General features: G+C 45.3%; 1 protein-coding gene, 1 non-coding gene and 3 pseudogenes across 2 annotated transcripts in view; 1 reads left to right on the plus strand and 4 right to left on the minus strand.

Moving 5' to 3' along the window:
- Positions 1-391: 391 nt before the first annotated feature.
- On the minus strand, positions 392-1197 carry LOC136465344 (geraniol 8-hydroxylase-like; annotated as a pseudogene).
- A 1843-nt stretch (positions 1198-3040) lies between these two features.
- LOC136468290 (small nucleolar RNA Z112) lies at positions 3041-3222 on the minus strand. The gene has a single exon (XR_010761805.1). It is a non-coding gene; the product is annotated as a small nucleolar RNA Z112 (small nucleolar RNA).
- Positions 3223-3480: 258 nt separating this feature from the next.
- Positions 3481-3579, minus strand: LOC136468310 (small nucleolar RNA snoR31/Z110/Z27; annotated as a pseudogene).
- A 13822-nt stretch (positions 3580-17401) lies between these two features.
- LOC136465345 (uncharacterized) lies at positions 17402-18402 on the minus strand (annotated as a pseudogene).
- A 192-nt stretch (positions 18403-18594) lies between these two features.
- LOC136465346 (U-box domain-containing protein 34-like) overlaps positions 18595-22616 on the plus strand; it is a 4686-nt gene continuing 664 nt past the window's right edge. Inside the window, exons 1-8 of the mRNA XM_066464114.1 lie at positions 18595-18763; positions 18881-19014; positions 19098-19213; positions 21068-21189; positions 21298-21587; positions 21676-21777; positions 21940-22368; positions 22485-22608. Coding sequence (XP_066320211.1) covers positions 18595-18763; positions 18881-19014; positions 19098-19213; positions 21068-21189; positions 21298-21587; positions 21676-21777; positions 21940-22368; positions 22485-22608 — 1486 coding nt within the window. The remainder of the gene's footprint in view (positions 18764-18880; positions 19015-19097; positions 19214-21067; positions 21190-21297; positions 21588-21675; positions 21778-21939; positions 22369-22484; positions 22609-22616) is intronic.

Genomic DNA, 22616 nt, shown 5'->3' on the forward strand with positions numbered 1-22616 from the left:
CTTGTGCTTGGTCTTGGTACTATGACCTCAAGGGATTATATCTATGCCTCCTTTACCACTGAATCCCGAAGAGCACCCTTAAATCTCTTTTTGCATTTGTTTTGAGAAAAAAATTCTCTTTTGCATTTTATCGACGAAAACCTAATTTAAGAGAGGGAAACTTCAAAGCATAATTGCTGTTGAGTAAGATGTTCTGGGTGGCCTATCAACTGTGGATCAACTATATATGGGTGCACTTGCCATGGCGGATCCCTTCCGGGCGGGTGTTTTAGGTTTCCACACCAGAGGCAGAGGGTCTGATTTTTATGAGTTCGCAGTGATGTGGAATTTCATGGTCAACAAGGACAAAAGATACAGACAGAAAATAAACCATTTAGTTCAAGCACGATAAATCACTGCAGTTTTATTTAATCATAAGAAGATGAGATACATTGGTGAACAGGAGGACAGATAAACATACTACCGAGAGTGGTTTGCTGGCTGACTCAAAACTGGTGTAGCAATGGCACAAAGAGGCACGGCTTTTGTCAGTGCCACTCCAAACTTCTCTGCCATATCAACTCCATTCCTGTCGACATCATCCGGGAGTCTCCATCTAAACCGACTCAAAAGCGACGCAAGAAGCAGGTGCACCATCCTAATCGCTAGCGGCATCCCAGGGCAGATCCGACGTCCTCCGCCAAACGGTATGAGCTCAAACCCTCCTCCACCTCTGAGATCAGTTGACACTCCCAAAAACCTCTCAGGCAGAAACTTCTCAGGTTCAGGCCAGGTCTTATCATCTCGACCCATCGCCCACACGTTTACGAACACACCGGATCCTTCAGGAATCGTGTGGCCCATTATTTTTATCTGAGCCTCGGTACGGCGTGGTAGCAGTAGAGGAATAGATGGATGCAGTCGAAATGTTTCTTTGATCACGGCCTGACGATAGGGTAGCTGGATGATTTCAGATTCTTCGACGGTTTCCCTGGAGTGAAGAGCTCTTGAAAGCTCGTCGCGTGCTTTGGACATACAGGATCGATGGGTTTTGAAGCAACTCAACCATGGCCCATTCCACTGTGCTGGAGCTTGTGTCGCTCCCAGCAACAAACAGATCCTAAAATGTATAAACACACGATCAGATTAATGTTATCAATGACATTACTGTACATAAATCAAGAAGAATATTATAAGGTTCTTATAAACCAGACCCATTTTTGTAGGTTCACAAAATCAAAACATTTTGATCCTCTCCTCTGAACTTTTGAGGTCTAAAGCTCTAATGTAAGGTGGGCTAAAGTTTAGAGCTAACTTTAGATCATCTGTTCGGAGACTTTAGCTTTAAAGTTTAGAGTTCTGAACTTTAGAGAAGGGGATCCAAGGCCTTAAGCCTCAGCATCCTATGGATTAGAAGATCACCCTGCTTGTAGCTCCGGAGTTCCAAGTTTTGCATGCTACATTTATTATATGGGAGTAACACAAGTAAATGCAATAATTCACTACATTAATTTATCTTAGTTATGTTTATACGTGTTAAAGGTGCTATTTTGTTCGATGTGCACCTCAACAGTAACCTTCAATCTCAACATTTATCTCGTATTGTTCTGTCAGACAAGGATACAGAGGTAGCCTGTCAACAACGTTCAATGGTGATAATGACTTTTTGTCCAAGGATGCAAGCCGATAAACTCGTACGTCTATTAGGTGTCGTGTCTCTCGGGATGGTAGGCCAGATATCGTGAGTGCTAAGTCAGTTTTAGCGGGAGTTTCATCTTTGTATTTAATAAGCTGCCATGTAAATATTATTGATGATATGACAACGTTTTTAAGAAGAGAGAAGAAGTAAGTTTCATAGGGCTAAAACTCTGACACGATTATTAACTCGTTATGAGCAATGAAATTAAATATCTATGAAATCATAGAATAATTTTTTATTGAGAGTAAGAGTTTTATCCATGTTTAATTTTATTTTATATGACACGGACAGTGAAAGTTTAATGTGAGTTTCATATACATTTTATAGACTGCTGCATATGTATTTTTTACGACATGACGATGTTTTCTAAGAAGAGATAAGAAGTGATGAAACTCTCTTGTCACGATATCTACTCTTTATAAGTCATGAAATTAAATAGTCTATGAAATTATAGAATAAAATCTTTTCATTAAAAATGGGTATCCTATCAATACTTTATTTCATTATATGTGTGACATGTCAGTTTTAAAAATAAAACCATAAAACTTTTTATTGAGACTGGTCTAAAGGAGAAGAAAGACGGCTTGTCCTGTCTTTCCACTTAATGACTAGCAAGCTAGAGCTTACATGTGTCCACGAACTGACTGAAATATTGTTGATAAAATAAGATTATCGACAATATCATCAAATGTCAAAAGTTAGTCGGATCAGATATGCGCACTTTTTCCCGTGCAGCGAGTGTGTGGAAGTAGAGCTTTTCGATCTTAGCGTGTCGCTGGACCTGGGGTCGACGTGCGGGACGCCTCCGCCGAGCACCATGCAGTCGACGATGCACGCCGGCGAAGGGAGCGCCTGCGTCAGAACTCCGGTTGCCGTCGATCTGCTCACATCCGTGCAGCCCGGGTCCAAGGCCGGTCCTTTTGGACGTGTGGGCACCCCGGAGGTCGCCGCGGCGCCTGCGGTCAGCTCACTCTCGCCGGCCGTGGCCCCGTTCTACCCAAGCGGCTCACACCGAGAGGGCGTTCTAAGCACATTCGGTGGGCGGATGATGCCGGCAGCGAGGAATCCGACGACGAGCAGCCTGTAGGCTCCTTGACTAGTATAGTGCCTGTGCTAACGCTACGGACCATATTAAGTAAAAAGTTAATTCTAAAACAATATTGGTCTCACGTGCGCTAACGCTAGTAGTGTGTCATGCTAATGTTGAAACAACTTTGTTTCGGCCTAATCATAGCATCTCTAGTCAATGCCATGGCGCTTTAGGCCCGAAATTTCATTTTATTGCAGTTTTTTTTTGTTTGTAGCATATTATTATAGTTCATAAACTAAAAACGTTGAATGAGTTAACAGGCAGTTATTATAACCCCTCAGGACCGATTTAAATCACACCACAGCTGAATTAAACAACTACAGATGGGGCTCCATCCCAGATCAGACAAGAGGTTATGGTTGAAGGATAGACACTTGCAGCAGAAAGAAGCAGCTGCTGTTTACATTGTCAAACGGCACTTCCTATCGGTAGGTCTTGAGATCCTCATTGGGACTACAACTACGTCTATATAATCAGATTAAACTAACATGAGTACATGACAAAACATGAAATGTATAATATGTATAATCACACAAGCCACAGCAAGCCTAGACAATTTTCGGCATAAGTAATCTGACGGTAATTCTAGATTGGCATAGCACAGATTCACATGACAGTGTAAGTTTGTAAAGATACCTACCTAGAGCAAACAATTTTAAAGACCAAAAGATACCCAAAAAGGAAAATAAAAGGCAAAATTAAGAGCACTTGCATTATCATCAGAAAATAATTGCCTTCTCACTCACAGAGCTACCAGCACCGTGTTAGAAGGTGTCCTAAGATTGTTTCGAGGTTTCAGTCATCTGATACAAAGAAAAAGACAGATATAGTTCAACAATCGTCAAACATCGAGAGATACAGTTAAGGATGTTAAGGATTCAGATGCAGAGATGTCTGTGCATCACTCGCTCGGCAGAAACCGGCCTTGGACAAGTGTTGGATTATGCATCAGGATACAATTTTTAAAAAAAATACTAACAAACAGCAATAAGCTCAAGTATTGTTGTAACACACCTAGTTGTGAGGTAGGGGGCTGTGGCGAGGGTAGGGGGCGGCGGCTATGGAGGAGGAGGAGTTGTTCATGCTAAGCTGCTGGAGATTCTCAAGCAAGCTAGCAACATTAGCAAGTTCATTGTTCTTGGACTGTATAGCGACCTCTGTTGGCTTCGTCATCTGCAGGTTTTAGGGAACAATGTGTCAGCCAATGCATACGTCTATGCGATAAAAAATTCTCTACCAATTTTTACATCACTCTGCAGTCTGCATCCATGAAGCCAGTTTCAGAGGATTGGTGAAAACAACATTAGTTGACCTGGACACTGACAAAATAGGCACTTCACTGAGCTATAATTCATTAGCATATTTTTTCAAACTTCAAAGCCCCTTAAATCTAGTAAGCACCACTTGTAGTTATACGTAGCTATGGGACACTCAAGCCAAACTGTCAATACATAAAGAACCTGAAAGATCTGTTACTTATGTGCTATGTTTCAATCTTGCCTCAGCATCCACAGAAAAATAAAACAGAAGAGAGAAGTGAGAAGAGGCTTCTTTGAACTTGATCTGAGCACAATGAAACTAATCGAATTTCACTGCAGCAGATTAAGATTGCGTACATGGTTTTGTGTCAATGTACGTCGTCATCCAAACCAGACATGCAGTGGGCAAAAAAAAAAGGGGGTGTACCCCGTGCAGAGAGCTCCCGCTCTGTGCGGGGTCGAAATTAGCAAAAATATTAGAGAACATGACAAGAGATTAGGAATAAGTGTTCCAACTAAAACATAATCATACTGAGGTATGTGCTAGAGAATCCAATTGCAAGGTTTATGCTGAAGCATTTTTTTTACAGTTGTTCAGCGTTCTCCTTTTCTTAGGCAAGCAAGTTTCATAAGATAAAACAGGGTAAACTAAACTTAAAAGGGTATTCCCTACTTTATTTCCCTAAAAAAATATAATTGTAAATTAATAGGCTACAAAAGGGTTTTCCCTACTTTATTTCCCAAAAAAAATATATAATTGTAAATTAATAGGCAACATTAGCCTGCAACTGACATAGAAGCAACCATACTTCCTTGTACATTGTTCTGAAGTACTCCTGAAGATTGTCTGCAGCTTCTCCCACCAGTGCCTAAGATGAAAAGGAAGAATCAGAAAAATATTGCTTGAATCTCAAAGGTAGAACTGGAGTGCTACAAAAGAGGTGCGCACATCATCATCAGTGATGCCAGTCTAATCATATAAAGCTTTCTTCTCTGCATCTCCAAGAATGGATATAACCTTCTGCGGTTGCTGAAACTTCTCTTTGGCTTCCTGGCAGCATATAACATTATATTTGAGATACATTGCACTAAATGACTGTAGAAAAACATTCTGGGTGGAGGCGAAGAGCCAATTTGTGATATGCCTTCTTTATTTCTTGTTGTGAAGCAGTCTTCTCAACTCCCAGGACCCTCAAATGATGAGAGAAAAATAAACAAGACATTAAATTACTAAATTGTGATCTGGAAAGAGAACCTGAAAGCGATTCGTGACAACACATTTAGAACAGTTCAGACTTTTGTCTCATCTGCGGTTATTTACATGACTTGTTTGCGAATACACCTTAAATAAGGAACCAAAAAATTAGGTGGCCATTTTTGTGTGCAACCTGGCCGTTTTTAGAGAAGACGTAATCACAAAAAAAAGGACAAACCAATTACTTCCAACGTTGCAGAGTTCATCATCAGTGCAATGATTGAGCGCCTATGTTCGTCACCAGTTTTGCCGAGCTGCTCGGTGATCTTCAGCAGATCGGATCCGCCAACCACGCCCACAGTCACATGCTGCTCCCAAAATAAATAAATAAATGAAGCTGTAATTTCTCATCATACAACAAAAAAACTGCAGCAGGAGCAAGAGGGCGAGCGGGCTCAATTCTCACCTGGCGCAGTTGCTTCATCAACTGCGTGCGGCCGGGGGCATTCCTCCCTGCGGCAGCCATCGCAACCCTAGCCCCTGCGGAACCGGATCCGGTGGTGGTGCCTGCGCACGTGACCCCTCGCCGTCGGAGGCGCGCTGGGCTCCAGGGCGTGGCCGTCCTCCCCTGAGTTCGGCGGCGGCGCCGGGGCTATGGGCGGAGGCGATCCTGCCGGCGCGGATACGGGAGGAGGCGACCAGGTGCTGATGCCATTAAAAAAAATTGTAATTATACATAAGCCATTAAAAAAATTGACCGCACACGAGTACCATGTTCTGAATTTCTTTGCTTTCCAAGCCATTCCGTCGGTGTTCGTTTTTCACCGTTACATGTGGGTCCAGTCAATATAAAGGTCTAAAATACCATTCTCACGTCCTATCATCTTGCTTCTTTAGTCCACACCGCTCGCGCTCACGTCCGAGGCCGGCGGCGCTCACGCTCGCGCTAGCGTCCGCGCCCGGCAGAGCTCGCGCTCGCGGTTGCAGCCGACAGAGCCCCGCTCAGCGGAGCTCGCGCTCATGCTCTCCAAACTGCTGCTGAACGGACGTACGCATAGAAACCAAGAAGGCCACACACGGCCAGGAACAAGCACAGCTCGATGCAAGCACGCTCGGTGCTGGACTCCGGCTCGGCGAGCAGCCCACCAAGGGCAAGCACGCTACTGTGCTGGTTTGCTCGTGGCCGGAATACAGGAGACCGACGAACACAGAGATAGGGAGGGACAGAACGACTGCGGGTCTGCACACAGCCGAGAACGAAGAAGAACAAAAACGTTCACGCACAGGGAGCACTCGTCGCTGGGAAAGCAAGCATGGCTGCTGGATGAGCACCGAAGGTGCTGGGCACTCACGCCCCTTTGGTTCAGCCCATCCCACACACGTCCCCCTGCCAAACAGACGAGCAGCCAATACTGCTAGCAACGAACAGAGACCGACGAACTCACGAACAGAAAAAGGAGCGGACAAACAATCGACAAAAATCGACCCAAAACTCCACGAATCGAACTCAAAATTTATACAGGTGAAATTTAGCTTGGCACAAGCCTATCCCCAAGATATCATCGCTTGAGATTGACTCAAACTCCGGGGAAATCTGATTGTAGCCAAGAACACGAAAAAATCCCCAAAAAACGCAATTCGTTCGATTTCTTCATGCTCGAGTCGATTCAATCAAATTCACTTAAGGAGTAGCCTAAACTCATGTCATAGCACGAATCAAACGAAAAGGAACGAACCACAGCGCCACCTCATCCAGGCTAACGCGCGCGAGCTCGCGGCCACGGTGACCGCCTCAGCGCCGCTGCTCCGCACGGCCGCCCAGCCTAGCCCCAGCCACCGCGAGCGCGGGCGAGCTTCGCCCTGCACGTATGAGAAGAGACAGAGATTGAGAGAGAGAGAGAGTTTGAGAGAGAGAGAGAGGATAGGGATAAGAAGGGTATTTTGGACCTTTATACTGACCGAGCCCATATGTAACGGTGAAAAACGAACAGAACACCGACGAAATGGCTTGAAGAGTAAAGAAGTTCAGAACGATGGCACTCGTGTGCGGTCAATTTTTTTAATGACTTGTGTGTAATTACAAACTTTTTTAATGGCATACATGTAAAAGTCTCTTTTTTTATTCGGTTATGACTCTAGGAATCGCAGCCTGTTCGTTTCATCGTAAACGATCGTGGATTATTTACTGTTGGCTAGTTTGGTGCAAGAGAAAAATATTGTTCCAGCTTATAATCCATGATCGTATACGAGCAAGCGAATAAGCTGTCGATCGTTGGTCACTGAGGTTTAAGCATCGCAGTGTCGTGCGCGTTTGAAGCTCACGTGCGTGGGACGAAGGACACGGGGGTGAGTAGCTTGGCATCACACATCAAACATCATCGGTAGTCGAATTTGCCTTTGATTTTAACGGAGGCGAAATTGCATTTTTCAGGGTACAACAGATACAGGTTCTCAGCGGGAAACGTTTTCCTAGGGAGACATAGTATAACTTTGATTGGTCCATTATAGTAGATATGTTGTTCAGCGGCCGAATGAAACCCCAACCTCCCTCAGCCATGGGCTCGGGATGCTGCGGAGCGGATGGGGACCTTGATGCCGTTCGTCGCCCAGCAAAGCCGGCACCTGCGTCCCATACCTCAATCGTGGTTCTGGGCCGTGCTAACGGGGCATAGACGGAGGTGGACGAAACACGGCTGGCCACGCCCCTGGCTAGTGCACGGCATGCCTGCTCGACCTGTGGATGGCCGCGTCCCTGCCTACCAACGCCTCGAACGTCGTGGACGGACCTTTGCACCCAACCCCACTAGGGTCCGCACTGCGGCGCTCGCCAGCATATCTCCACTCTGGACGTCGACGGCTGGCGTGAGGTCCTATCACAGGGGTCGTCATGCAGCGCCGGCGGGGCACGCCCCGCCCACACTGCATCGATGAACCTGCAGCCCCCTACCCGTTACCTGACGGTCCTACACGGGAAGTGCTTCAGTTGTTTCTCCACCACGCATAGGGTGGCAACCTGCAAGCTGCCTCCACGCTGCCTCCGATGCAAGGGGTTTGGACACCTCGCGCGGGACTATAAGCGACGGCGGACGGTGCCTCCTTCTATCTTCGGCACATCTGGTGCCACAGAAGACCGGCCACGATGACCTGTCCGGGAGCGTACCTCGGGCACTCAGCCATGTACTCAGGGCAACACACCTAGCTCGGCTAGAGCTATGCTGGGTGCAGCTGCAGCTGGGCCAGGTGCGGCTACGTGCGGCGACAGTAGGCGCAGACGTTAGAGAAGTCGGCGATGTCGGAGCGTCGGCGACGACTGAAGGTGGACGATACCACTGCCGCAACATGTGTCGCCACCGATAATCATGGGCTATCGGTAGGGGCCGCCTAGGCAGCACTAGACTTCACCTCTGTCGCTGCTAGAGCTCACGTAGGGCATAGTGAGCTAACCAATGAGATGGGCATCGTCGAGTCCGACCCATTGACCCTGATGCTGTACCCGGGTGCCACGCATGATCGTGACATCACAGAGGACCCGATGGTTGAGGAGTTCACAGCCTCACTCATCGGTAGTCGGATCGTCGTGTGGCCTTTCCTTGAGCGTCCGTCGTCACCTTCAATGCCCACATAGCTGCAGGATGAGGCCTAGGTGACGGCGGCCCCCAACTAGAGGATGAGGACCCTGCGGTGGTCTCCTATGAGCGAACGCCTCCCCCGCACCCCATTCAGTGAGCGGTGGACTCACCAAAGACACACACGAAGCTCAGTCACCCTCTAGGCTTTGGACTAGTCCACCTCACGGTGGATGCTGGCCCTCCCAGTTCACCACCAGTGGATACGGCTGTGGACAGCGACAACTCTGCCAAATGTCGCCTCGACAACTTCATCAACGAAGTGACGCATAAGCGGGACTCTCTGCTGATTCGTGAGCCTTCCAAGCAGCCTCCTGCTAAGCCGTTGCTGTCATGGTGGAGCAGGCGGTTGGTGTCTCAGAGCCTCTCCCGAGTACCAGCTTCCAAGCGAGATGAGGTGTTGATCATGCAGCGTATGGGCTACACCAAGGGCCCATCAGCGCCATCCGCATTGGAGCTGGAGGCCTTTGAAAAGCTCTTTGACACCAACCGACTGCTTCCAACACCGAGGCTCTGGACGCGCTCTTCCTGGCCGTTGAAAAGGGCTCGTCCAGGCAGCCACGAAGACACAAGGCCACCTTTGAAAGCTCTAGCTTGGTTTTGGTTAATTGATGAAACCCTAAGTGCTAACCTAGTTTATCAAAATGATTATGAGATAGGTGGCACTACTTCAAGTGATGAAGCAATGGTAAAGATCATGACAATGGTGATGGCATGGTGATGATCAAATGCTTGAACTTGAAAAGAAGAAAGAGAAAAACAAAAGACTCGAGGCAAAGGTATAAATAGTAGGAGCCATTTTGTTTCGGTGATCAAGACACTTAGCGAGTGTGATCACATTTAGGTTAGATAGCCGTACTATTAAGAGGGGTGAAACTCGTATTAAAATGCGGTTATCAAAGTGCCACTAGATGCTCTAACTCATTGCATATGCATTTAGGATCTAGTGGAGTCAAAGTTCGGCTAGGCGGTGACTACTCAGCGACTACGCGCGCCTAGTCGCTGGGCGAAGCCCGTCGCCACGACTAGGGGCATAGTCGCGCATCGCGGTGCTAGGCGGCGCGGAGGGCGGCTAAAGGGGCCTAGAGCTGGACTGTTGGAGGGTAGGGGCCGCCGACGCTGGGCTTGAGCCAGCTGGAGCTGGAGCCTGGAGGGCAGGGACGGCCGGCGTGGCGTTCTGCGGTGGTGTGGCCCGCACCCTACACCTGCGGGATGCCGGGGCCAGGATGGGATGGGCGCCTGGGCAGCGGCGCGGCGGGAGGGCTTGGTGCACCGCGGAATGGCGTGCGGCGCAGCGCTGTCCGGCTAGGTGGCGCCGATAGGCGGCTGGTAGGCTCCTCGCCTCCTCCCGTGCGGCGGCGCGGGTGCGGCTGTGAGCGCACGCTCGTGCGAGGGACGGAGGGAGGCGGATAGGAGCAAAGGCAGAGGGTTAGGTTTGCTGTTGCCGGGGCCTTCATTATTGGGCTGAAATTACATGGGGTATGTGGTGTTGATGGCCCAACGACTAGGGTCTGGGCCCTAGAGGCCTGGGCTACAGATCCGTCCCTGGTGTTGTGCACTTGTATTACTGTCATATCCACTTGTATTGTAATTACCAGCTGCTGATATGGTGTGCTCATGGATGAGAGGCTGCTGAAATCATCCAGATAAGTCACAACTTAGTCTATTTTTTTGAACAGCTAGTTGTCTATTGACTAATTTACTAACTACTAGTTATATACATAATATATATATATAATTTATGGCTATATTGCCAAAACTCCTAGGAAAACGCCTAGGAGCGCCTAGGACCGAGTACTCTCGACTAGGCGCTAGGCAATGGGTTAGCGCTTAGATTCCGCCTAGCTCCTAGCTGAACTTTGAGTGGAGTGCTAACACCCATGAAAGTATTTGTGAAAGTATGCTAACACATATGCACAAGGTGATACACTTGGCGGTTGCATATTTGAGCAAGGGTTAGAAACTTCACCGACAGAGTGTCCGCCCGTAGAGTGCGGACAGTCCGACAGTGCCACCGGCGCCCTATACAGAAAAGACAGGGGTTCACAAAGTGATCGGACGCTGGGGTCCTGAGTCTAGTCAGTAGCAGCAGTGAGCACACGTCTTGGTCTTGTGACCGAACGCTGGCAGGGTGCGTTCGGTCAGTGCTGACGTACGCTGACGTGAGGCGCACAGAGGAAACATTGAGTGACCAGACGCTGGGTGTGTCCGGTCGAGCATGACCGGACGCGTCTGGTCGTGAAATTTCGTGTTTGGAACCTTACTGGAAACGACCAGACGCTGGGGTCCTGCGTCCGGTCACTTTCTAACTGACGCGTCCGGTCATCAATTGACCATTGAAATCGGGCGATCGGCGTTTGAAGCCGATGACACATGGCAACCATTGGGCGACCGGACGCTGGGGTCCTACGTCCGGTCAAACTGACCGGAGCGTCCGGTCACCCTGAGTTGTGCCCAGTGAAGGGGTACAACGGCTCTATTTCATGGGGGCTTCTATTTAAGCCCCATGGCCGGCTCAAGCTCACTCTCTTAGACATTTGCATTGACATAGCAACCTTGTGAGCTTAGCCAAAGCCCTCCCACTCATCTCCATCATTGTTTCATCATCATTGTGAGATTGGGAGAGAATCCAAGTGCATTACTTGAGTGATTGCATCTAGTGGCACTTGGCATTCGTGTTTCACTGCGGGATTCACTTGTTACTCTTGGTGGTTGCCGCCACCTAGATGGCTTGGAGCAGCGAGGATCGTTGAGCGGAGGTTGGTGATTGTCTCCGGCTTTGATTGTGGTGATTGTGAGGGATCTTGTGCCTTCCCTGGTAGAGAGCCGAAAGGTAACTCTAGTGGATTGCTCGTGTCATTGAGTTACCTCACTTGTGGGTAGGTTCTTACGGTGTCTGATTGTGTGGATGAGGTTCGTGCAACACCTCTTAGCCACCGAACCACCAAGTGTTGGTCGACACAACGGGGACTAGCGTGCCGGCAAGCACGTGAACCTCGGGAGAAAAATTAGTTGTCTCTTGCCCTTTGGTATTCTCCCGGTGATTGATTTAGTATTCATCTTGTAATTGGTTCACTCCTCTAGACGGCGGTATAATCACCCTACTCACTCATTTATATTCTTGCAAACTAATTGTGGCAAGCTCTTTAGTGTAATTAGAATTGAGAGCTTGTTTTGTTATTTTAAGTTCATCTAGTGGAGCTCTTTAGAGTAGCAAGTTTGAGAGCTCTTAGTGAGTAGTAACATTGCAAGTTGTGTGCCTAGTAATCATTGCAACTAGAATTGTTGGATAGGTGGCTTGTAACCCTTGTAGAGCTAGAGCAAGTTTGCATTTCGCTATTTATCATACTAATCAAATTGCTCTAGTTGATTTATAGATTTTTAAATAGGCTATTCACTCCCCTCTAGCCATATTAGGACATTTCAACCTCCTAGGTCGTAAAGCTGCGTCGATATTGGTTGTTTCTTTTTATGTAGTATTCAAACAAGAGGTCTTTTGCTAGAATATTCTAGTTTCAGCTGTGTTAGGTCGACCTCCTTCGGTGCTCGATAGAAGCATGTTGTATGTTTGTTTAAACTCTTCTACTTAATACAATAATACACAAATCTTTTGCTTATTCAAGAAAAAAAAAGACATGTCATGTCAGCATCTTGGGCGGCGACGTCTAGCAATAGGGCTAGGAAGTCATTCTTCTGGGGCTCGCCGGCCTCACAGTCCATCAACCTTCGGTCGATCTCCACGTCGAAGACCTGGTGTAGCCGCGAGAACAGGCTTTTACCTCTATCACTTCCTCACCAAAATTTTTGCAACAGAGCATTTACATTATCACATAATCCCTTTGGCAATCTGAAGCACCCCATGGTATCAAAAGGATCTTGATGTCGCCTAGAAGGGAGAGGGAGGTGAATAGGCCTGTTTAAAACAAACTCGCAGCGGAAGTTAAATTCTAAGTGCGGCACTGCCTCATAAAATATGCAGAGCACTACCGCACTGCATCACTGCCTCGCTGAAATGCAGCACTGTCGTGCCTGCGCAGGGAGTCCAACGACAGCTGCCCCTAGAACCCAAACTTGGAGATATGCGTGGAGATGTCCAGTGGCAAGTCCACTAAGTACCTACACTCACAAACACGCACAACCAAGTAGATCGAGTGGAACACAAATAATGCAAATCAATACATAGGGGACAAGACACAAGATTTATCACATGGTTCAGCTCGCCACCAAGGCTTGCCTATGTCCACGTTGTTGAGGAAGCCACAAAGGCTTTGGGTCTCTTCCAACCCTATCCTCTTCTCAAGTTCAACACCGAGGTTGAGCTTGAGGTTTCCACTAAGATCTCTAGGTAATACAAACTTTTCTGTGGCTCACCACAAGCACGGGAGCTCGTCGGGCGACGCCTAGGCTTCTAGGAGGCTTCACCTCCAAGAGTAACAAATGCGCAGCGAATGATTGACGAAGCCCGACAAGTGCTCAAGGTTTTGCTTGCTCTAATCAGCTCTCTAACACTTAATCACACACTAATCACTCACTTACAAAGAGAGGGGTTAGAGAGAGCGCACAAGGCTTGGGAAGGTTTTGGAATGTTTGGAGCATCAGCAGCCTCACGAGGAGGCGTGGGATGGGTATTTATACCAACCCCACACAAATTAGCCGTTATGGTTCAAAAACTAGCCGTTATGATCTGTACAGGTGCGACACTACTGCGCTGACCCATGGCACTGCCGTGATGCAGCACTGCTGTGAAATTCATGGCACTGTCGTAGCTCTGAAAAACAGCACAGGTCACCTCACAGAAATTGCCATAACTTTTTACTCCGAACTCCGTTTTCAGTGATCTTGGACTTTCTGGAAAGCTTGTTTTGAGGGCTATCCAGCCCAGCCAAGAACAAGCCCCAAGATCAACAAGTGCAAGTGTTATACTAAAGTGTTTCTCTCATGTTAACACTTGGGTTCGGTTAGTCGTTTGAGCACTTGAGACTTGTCTATGATTCGTATTGTATCCACTTGATAGTACGTCATACCTATACTCAAGATCAAGAGAATATAACAATTTCAACCGCTTTAGTCTTCAATGTCTTCATATGCCATTTCTTCTCAATATCACTTCATAAGGGGTTGCAATCAACTTTGTCTTCTCTCTTTGAGCAAACATACCTTGAGCATGTGACTTGAACCATTTCCATACATATGAGTTCAATTCAAGGCTTCAAGTCACTTCCAGTAATGATTTGATCCTAAACACAATATGACTCCTCATAGCTCGATTAGTTCCTCGACTTAATGCAAGTACTCTCTTCTTTACCTTAGCCATGGTACCTCGGTCCTTAAGCTATTGCTTGCCCTTCACCTTCGCTTAGTCCCTCGAAGCCTTTTCCTTGCTATCTTCACCCTATCAAGCCATACTCAAGTCACATCATATTAAGCATCCATTAAAAAACCATTTCTTCAATATTATGATCCTTGCTTGAATATCTTCTAGATATGAATGTTGAGATCAATCAAGCTTCAGTTGGATTCACATAGATTGAGATATATGAATCAAAATCAATATGGTCAAGCCAATTCATGATTCCTTATGTCATCTTCATTTTGGCTTGACACTCCTAACACTCACTTCAATATCTATCTTCATACTTCTAGCTTGATCAAATCAATGCAAAGTGATTTTTCAAATCTTTATCCATACAAGCAAACCAACATAAAGACCGACTTATATCCAATATGAGTTGTGTCCTTTGTCATTTAACCTTTGCTTGGTATTTCTTCACTTATGCATTCTTGACTCATTCTTCAATCCTTGATCAAAGCTAATCTACTATCAAACTCTTCTTGTTCATGCAAAGCAATCCATTAATGTTTGCTTTCACATGATGCTATGATATCCCACAACATAGAGGTCATTTCATCTATTATATTTGCATTGTTGTCTTCGGCTTGAACTAAATTGTTTTCATAATCTTCGAACATAACAATACACAAGTTTGGCCTTGATTTGAACATTATGTGGAATATCATCAAGTTTGTCTTCTTGTTGAACCTATATACACTTCTTATTGCACAATTCACAAGTATATGTAATAAATTCAATTTCCTGTTCAACACTTAGTAAACTTGTTAGACCTTTAATGGTGTTGTCATTCAATTCATCAAAACCCACTAAAGGGCTACATGCACTTACTGGTATAGGTAGGAATTGCTTGGGCAACAGCTTTGATTAAAACTTCACCCTCCAGCAGACAGAGTTTGTTCTATCCAACCCTGAACTTTATTCAAACTCTATCCTTAAGATACTGGAAAGCTCCATTTGTTGATCTTCCTACTTCAGTAGGCAAACCCAAATACTTTTCATTTAAGGACTCATTCTCCACATGAATTATAGATTTAATTTCATTACGAGTGATTTGTCTACATCCTTTACTAAAAAATATAGATGATTTTGCTTGGTTTACCTTTTGACCGGATGCATTGCAATATTTAATATGGAATCTTGCACCACTCTTGCTTCACTTGCCAGCCTTAAAAAATAGTATACTATCATCGGCAAACATAAGATGATTGATTTTTGGAGCTGATTGTGCTATCTAAATACCTTGTACACCGTTTTCACTTTTCAGCATACTTGAAAGGCCTTCAACACATAACAAGAACAAATAGGGCCAAATTGGGTCTCCTTGTTGTATTCCTCTTGATGGTTTGAATTCTTGCAGCTGCTCTCCATTAAATAAGACTGAAAAGGAAACATATGTAGCACATTTCATTACTTTATCTACCCAAGGCCGGATAAAACCCAATTTTAACATTATAGCCTCTGGATAGTTCCATTCGACTCTATCGTATGCCTTTGTCATATCTAATTTCAAAGCACAATGAGCATTATTTTTTGATTGGCTTGTACGCATAAAATGTAAATATTCATATGCTACTAGGACACTGTCAGTAATGATCCTACCAGGGACAAAAGCTGGTTGCTCTTGGGAAATGATATCTGGAAAAACCCTTTTCAACCGATTGGCCAGAGCCTTTGATATGACTTTATATACCACATTGCAAAGACTAATAGGTCGAAATTGGTTCAAAGATACTGGATTCTGCACCTTCGGGATTAGAACAATGAACGTACTATTGATTTCAGTGGATATATCATCTCCATTAAGAACCCTCAGCACCATGCTTGTTAGATCCTCACCACAAATATCCCAGTTACGCTGAAAAAATGTGCAGGAAATCCATCAGGGCTTGGCGATTTCATTGGACACATTTGAAAAAGAGCAATCTTTACTTCATTTTCAGTAAACGGGGCACATATGTCATCCGTTACCTTTGGACAAACATGGTCTAAAACTAGATGCATGATAGAGGTTCCTTCAGACTCGAATAAGTTGCAATAATAATCTCTTGCCATTCCATGTAATTCATTTACATTTGTGCATTCTGATCTATCGAGTTGATTTAATTTTACAATTTTATTTTTCATTCTTCTTCTGGTTGCTCTTTGATGAAAGAACTTAGTATTGCTATCTCCCTCTCTAAGCCAAGTAACCCGTGATCTTTGCTTCCACATAATCTCCTCTTGGTAATTCAACATGATAATGCGTTCAACTATCTTTTGTTCCTCTTCAAATATATAATTTCTGGCTGGGTCAGATCTTAATCTTTCTAGTTTTTTTCTGTTGCTCTCGCAGTTCATGCCTTATAGCACCAAACTTTTTACCTGCCCAAGATCTGAGTTCTTCCGCAAGGTGATGTAATTTTTCTTTCATGTCTTTCACTGAACTACTGTCTTCTCTATTCTCCCAAGTGTTTTGAATCAGGGAGCGCAGCCCCTTATTTGTTTCCCACATAATTTCATATCTGAAAGGTTTTCCTTGACCATACATAACATTACTTCTTTCATTTAGCTCAAGGGATAAAAGAATTGGACAATGATCAGATTTCACTGCTGTGAGGTGACGAAGTACCGCAAGTGGAAAATAAGAGCTCCAACTAGCTGATGCGAGCGCTCTATCAAGACGAACTCGAATAAAATGTCCACCAGCCACTTTCTTTTCAAAAGTTCAGTCCAGTCCCATGTGCCTGTGTCACAAAGCTGGCATACATCCACTGCCTCCCTGAAACCCTCCATAAGATAATCTTCTCTAATATTTGGACCCAACTGTTCTTCTCTCCTAAGGATTTCCTTAAAATCACCCATACACAGCCAAGGAAGATCAAAATCACACCTCATTTGCTTCATGATATCCCATGTACGGTGCCTAAGAGATCTATTTGGCTCCCCATAAATGAAAGACAAACACCAAGGTTCTTTTCCACTCTCCATAATAATTGTATCGATATGATACTTTGAGAATTTTTTAATGGAAACATTCACATCAGTCTTCCAGAACAGCCCCAAGCCACCCAGCGAGTAACGTAAGTTCTCCACTCGGTATTTATTAATCTGAGTTTCCATGATAAATAAAACTGAGGGGGCATAATTCTTCGCTAAGTCGCGAAGTTCTTTTACTGTTGCAGGGTTGCCAATCCCGCGACAGTTCCAACTTAAGATTTTCATTATTCCCAGCAGCACTCCTCAAGGGAGCCCGCCGATCTCATTTCAATGTCATTTACTTCATTTTCTACCACCTCCACTCTTAGGCGCTTTTGGTCACGTTCCTTCAGAATTCTGTAATATTCATGATCATTATGAACATCAACTGTTGTCAGAGGAGATCCAACATTTGGAACATGTTTGCTTATTAAAACCATTGGCATGTCAGAAGTAAGGACTAGAGCTAAGGCCAGATTATTACTTTCCTGCTTTCCATCACATTCTAGCACGAGACCATTTTGAGCCTCACTTCCGTCATATTTAAGGAGCCGATCACTGTCCCTCTTCAAGGTGCTTCTTGCATCATCTTTTAAATCAGCTAAGTCATGGGGAATATTTTGACTGCTACTTTCTTTTCTATGCTCAGAATTTCTTGGAAGGGAAAAATCCTTGGCTGATTCTTTTGAGTTTGACCCCTTTGTATCTGACGAGCCTGATGATTTACTTCCTTTGATTATAGCTTTCCTATCAGGCGCAATCAACCAATCCCCATACTGGAAGGTCTTATTGTCGTGCACTCCATCACCACATTCAGTGTCAGAATGACCCATAATTCCACATACAGCACAAAATTTAGGAAGTTTTTTATATTTGACACGAAAAGCTTCTCGTTTTCCAGGCCCCAAAGAAATATAGACAATCCTAGTTAGAGGTTTTTCCACATCTAGCTTTACTTTGATACATAAGAAGTCTCTCCACCCATTAATTTCCTCATCCAGATCCACCTTCAGGAATTCACCTATTTTGTTTCCCAATTGACGACCAATATTCTTTGTTCTAAATCCAGTTGGTAAATCATAGATTTTTTTTTGAGAAAAGGTAAATCATAGATACGAACCCAAGCAATCATGTTCTTAAATTTAATCTTAGAGGGCTTTGTGATACCATCATAAAGTGTTGTGCCAAGAGACAGTACCACAGCCCACCTCGAATGCCTCGGCCCACGTCCCAGCCCCACCCCCATTTCCCAAGCCTACGAGTAAACATGTAGGCGTAGCCAACAAGCGGATTCCCGCGTGCTCTCAATTCTCAAACACCCTCCACCTGCCTCGCCGCGTCGAGCGGAGCGGGCCGACTCGCCCGCCACACACCGCCGCTACATCCTCCCTTACTCACGGCGGCGTGACACCTTCAGTTTTACATTACACCGAAACCAATGGCCTCCGGCGGCGCGCCACCGACCGTTGCCGTCGCCGTGCGCCCCGGCGGCAGTGGCAGCCGCCTCGCCGCGCGGTGGGTCGCCGCGGGACTCCCAGACGATGGCCACGCCACCGCCATCGCCGTCGTCCACGTCCTCCCCGAACTCTCCTACGTGCCCTCCCCGAGTAAGCTCCCCTCGTCCACCCCATCTCGGCTGTTTGTTCATCTGTTCCCCATCCCGAAATGGGCGCGAGCTGACGAGTGACGTCGTGGGTGTCGCTGCGGCGGCGGCGGCGGTGCAGCGGGGGAGCGGGTGCCGGTGGCGCTGGTGGGAAGGGAGCCGGCGGAGGCGTACGCGCGGGACCGGCGCGCGCGCGCGGAGGAGGCGCTGCTCCCGATCCGCCGCCTCTACTGCTGTGGCCGCGCGAACGTCACCGTGAGTGCGCGAAAGCTCGCATTTTTAGCGCAGCGCCGCTTGTGTTTCGGTGTGACTGGAATGGCGTTTCTCCGCGCGCGCAGGTGGAGACGGTGGTGGTGGAAGGCGACGGCGTGGCGGAGGCGCTGCTGCGGTACATGCACGAGTCCGGCGTACGGAGCCTAGTGCTCGGCTCGGCGTCCTTCCGCTGGTTCCGGAGGTGAGTTACTGTTTGTTTGTTTTTATTTTTTTACTTTCATTTTTGTAAGAAAAAGAAATGTCAAAACACTTGTCTAGCAAAAAAAAAAAAAAAAAATCGAGCATTTTAGCTCACAATCAACATCGTGTTCCTCCCGCCGCATCCGTTCTTCACTTCTTCCACAAGCTCCGATCCACACCTCTGACGCTGCGGACACGTGCTGATGCCCCTGCCGCGGAAGTATAGGGTCTCACCAAGTTGCCACTGCTGCCGCCTCCATGGTGACCCCTGTCCTCTACCTTACTCGCCGGCCGCCTCCGCCGCCATCTGGTATCCCCGCTGCCATCGCTGCCGCCATGGTGCCTCTCTAAACTTCAGAATTCCAAATGAACTCCAATCCCGAATCCGAATTCCGAACCACTCCAATCCAGAATCCGAGCTCTAACCTGGTCGGAGACAGAATTGAAGAAACTAGGAAAGAACCTAGGGACGTCAGACAAACACAACACCAGATCGGACGGATAGAAAATCAATGATCTTGTATTTGCTTTTTGGGGGGTTCTTGTCCTTTCTAGCATTGAATTGATGGATTATGGCTATGGTTGGGGCATTGTCACTTTGCAGTTTTGATTCTGATTTGATTAAAGGTGATCAGCAAAAAGATCGGCTTCTTTTTTGCTATAAATTTTACCTTTTTGGTTGAGGTTGGATTTGAAAGGTGCACGGAGCAGTGTCTTTAATCACAACTAAAGTTTACTTTTGGCGAGTTTTCAAAAAAACTTTACGAGATTATTAGATCTCAACTTCTCAAGTCACTCAGCTTCTGGTATGCATATACTGTATCATCCTATCGATGTCTTCAGTTCCGTGAGGATCTTATGTCCGGCTTCAATGATCGTGTAGGATACTAGGATAATCCTGAATTCGTTCATCGAAAACTGCATTTCTATTATTCATTGTGACATTCGGACTGACTTAAAATCATCAGTCAAACCTATTTTTGGTGGAAATGTAGAATGGACTCCATGTTTATTTCATCCGATACTCTTTCTCGTTCTCCGTAGTTTAGGATGAGTTTGGTTTATGAGATATGATTGTTCAGCATAGGGGACCCAGTTTTTGGTGGTGTCAGGTTTTAAGGCAACCTAGACAAAGCTATCCAACTAGGGGAACATTTCCCTCAATGCTGGACAAGCCATCTAGCAAAATTGGTTGGACGAGCTCATCCGACTTCTCTAATCTTGATCATGAGTAAACAAATTAGTGATAATTAGTATGTTATGTTGTTAATTCCTATGGCAATATTAGTGTTGATCAGTGTTACTTACTAGATTGATGAGTGCACGATTTGTTTGTCAGTTAGGGTAGGATAAGTGCTAATATTAATTATCTTGACAAAATCAGTTTTGGTAAGTGTTAGTGTATAATTATTAGTTATAAGATAAGATATATAATTAGTCAGCTATTCACATCCCATCCATTCTCATTCATATAACAAAATAAAAAATGGCTCATCCTATCTGGTCAACCAAACACAAAATTTTAGATGGCTATCTTTGAAAATATGGATAAGACCATCGTGCCCAACCTTGCCCTCAATCCAAACACACCCTTACTTTTAGGTGCACTTTCTTCTGGTTCTGGCTTTCATAAATTTGACTTATTGTCCTTGTTCATCTCTGCTGGAATTTTGAAATATTTTCCTGGTTCTGCATATAACCCCATCTTACTAATTCAGAGCCTGCATGATAATTCTGCTTTGCTGTTTTTACAAATTTGTATTAAATATTTATCACCTATGCACATACCTATTTTGTACGCATATATCTTGGCTTTTGTAGTGAGGCATTAATTGTCACATTGTCCATTTTGCAGGGTGCTGAGCATCCCAGATGTCCCCGGTACTGTCATTCAAGCTATGCAAAATTCATGCAATGTATTTGTTGTGTCCAAACGGAAACTAATTATGAAACTCGCAAGATATCCTCAAACGAGCGGTGTGTTCTGAGTCCTAAAATCTTCTACCCCATATACTGCATCGATGCCGTTTTTCCTTCTGCTTATTTTAATAAGCTCATTTTGTCTTTTGGATATCGATTTTGCAGAGTCTAACATGAACTTGAGGATCGAGTCCATTAGCCATGAAACATTTGCACTATCACATAGGAGTTTACTGTTTGACAACTTTGCTAATGATGAAGCACAATCAGATTCAGTCTCCCAATCCCTCAGCTCATATAGTGCTTTTAATGTTGTTCCAAGTTCAGAAAGTTCCGAACAAGTTGCTTCAGGGAGTTCAGGAGTAAATTGTGCAGGAACAGAAGGAAGTAAGAACTATGATTCTCTTAGCTCCTTGGGGGAAGATCCTTGTCCTGCCTCAAACTCCAGCGAAGAGGTCAGATATATCGTTGCACGTAAAAATTTGAGATGCATTTGCTTGCTTCTAGGACATGCTAAACATGTTTTTTTGACCTTACTTACAGTGCCAATCTACAGATGAAGTGTCCAAACTAAGGAAGGAGCTGCAGGAAACCTTAGTAGTCTATGATAAAGCTTGTGTAGACCTCGTGAATGTTAAGAAAAAGGTTAAACTTTTTCCTGAATCCTTTTGTATCTTCATGATTTTCTGATACCAAATGGCTATGCTATTCAAATTGTGTACATTCTTTATGTTGTGCATAATCTCCACTGAATAAATTAAACTGTATTTGTAAACTTTGCTTCCATGTTATCATCGTATCACACAGATTCATGTACTTTCTATCGAGTGTTCTGAAGAGGCTAGGAAGGTGGAGCATGCACTAGAGTGGGAGGAAGCTTTGAAGCAGATGGTATCTGATGAGAAGGCGAAACAGCTCGAGGTCATCAACGAAGTTGAGCAAGCAAGAAAATCGTTCACGCGAGAGGCTTATTCAAGGTACAAGACAGAAATGGCTACCAGCATGATCTCTCAGGATAAGGTGCAGATTGTTGATGCTATTTTGTCAAAGAGCAGAAGTTGCAGGCGTTATTCGAAGAAAGATATAGAGCTTGCCACTGATAACTTCTCTGAAGAAAGGAAGATTGGTGAGGGGGGTTATGGCAATGTGTACAGGTGTACCCTTGATCACACTGAAGTAGCTGTGAAGGTCATTCAGGAAGACTCCATTGACAAAACTGATGAGTTCTTGAAGGAGGTAACTGATGATTCCTACATTCCAAGATACCATTCAAAATTCACAGTACTGGAGTTTTTCCTTATTATGAACCGTAAATTGTCTGAAACAATTTGATTGCGCTGTACTTTTTGCAGGTTGAGATTCTTAGCCAGCTTCACCATCCCAACCTGATTTTGTTGCTTGGTTTCTGTCCAGAAATTGGCTGTCTGGTGTATGAATACCTGAAGAATGGAAGCCTAGAAGACCAGCTCTTCAATAGCAAAGGG

This window comes from Miscanthus floridulus, chromosome 7, assembly GCF_019320115.1.
Source record: "Miscanthus floridulus cultivar M001 chromosome 7, ASM1932011v1, whole genome shotgun sequence".
Classification (NCBI taxonomy): domain Eukaryota; kingdom Viridiplantae; phylum Streptophyta; class Magnoliopsida; order Poales; family Poaceae; genus Miscanthus; species Miscanthus floridulus.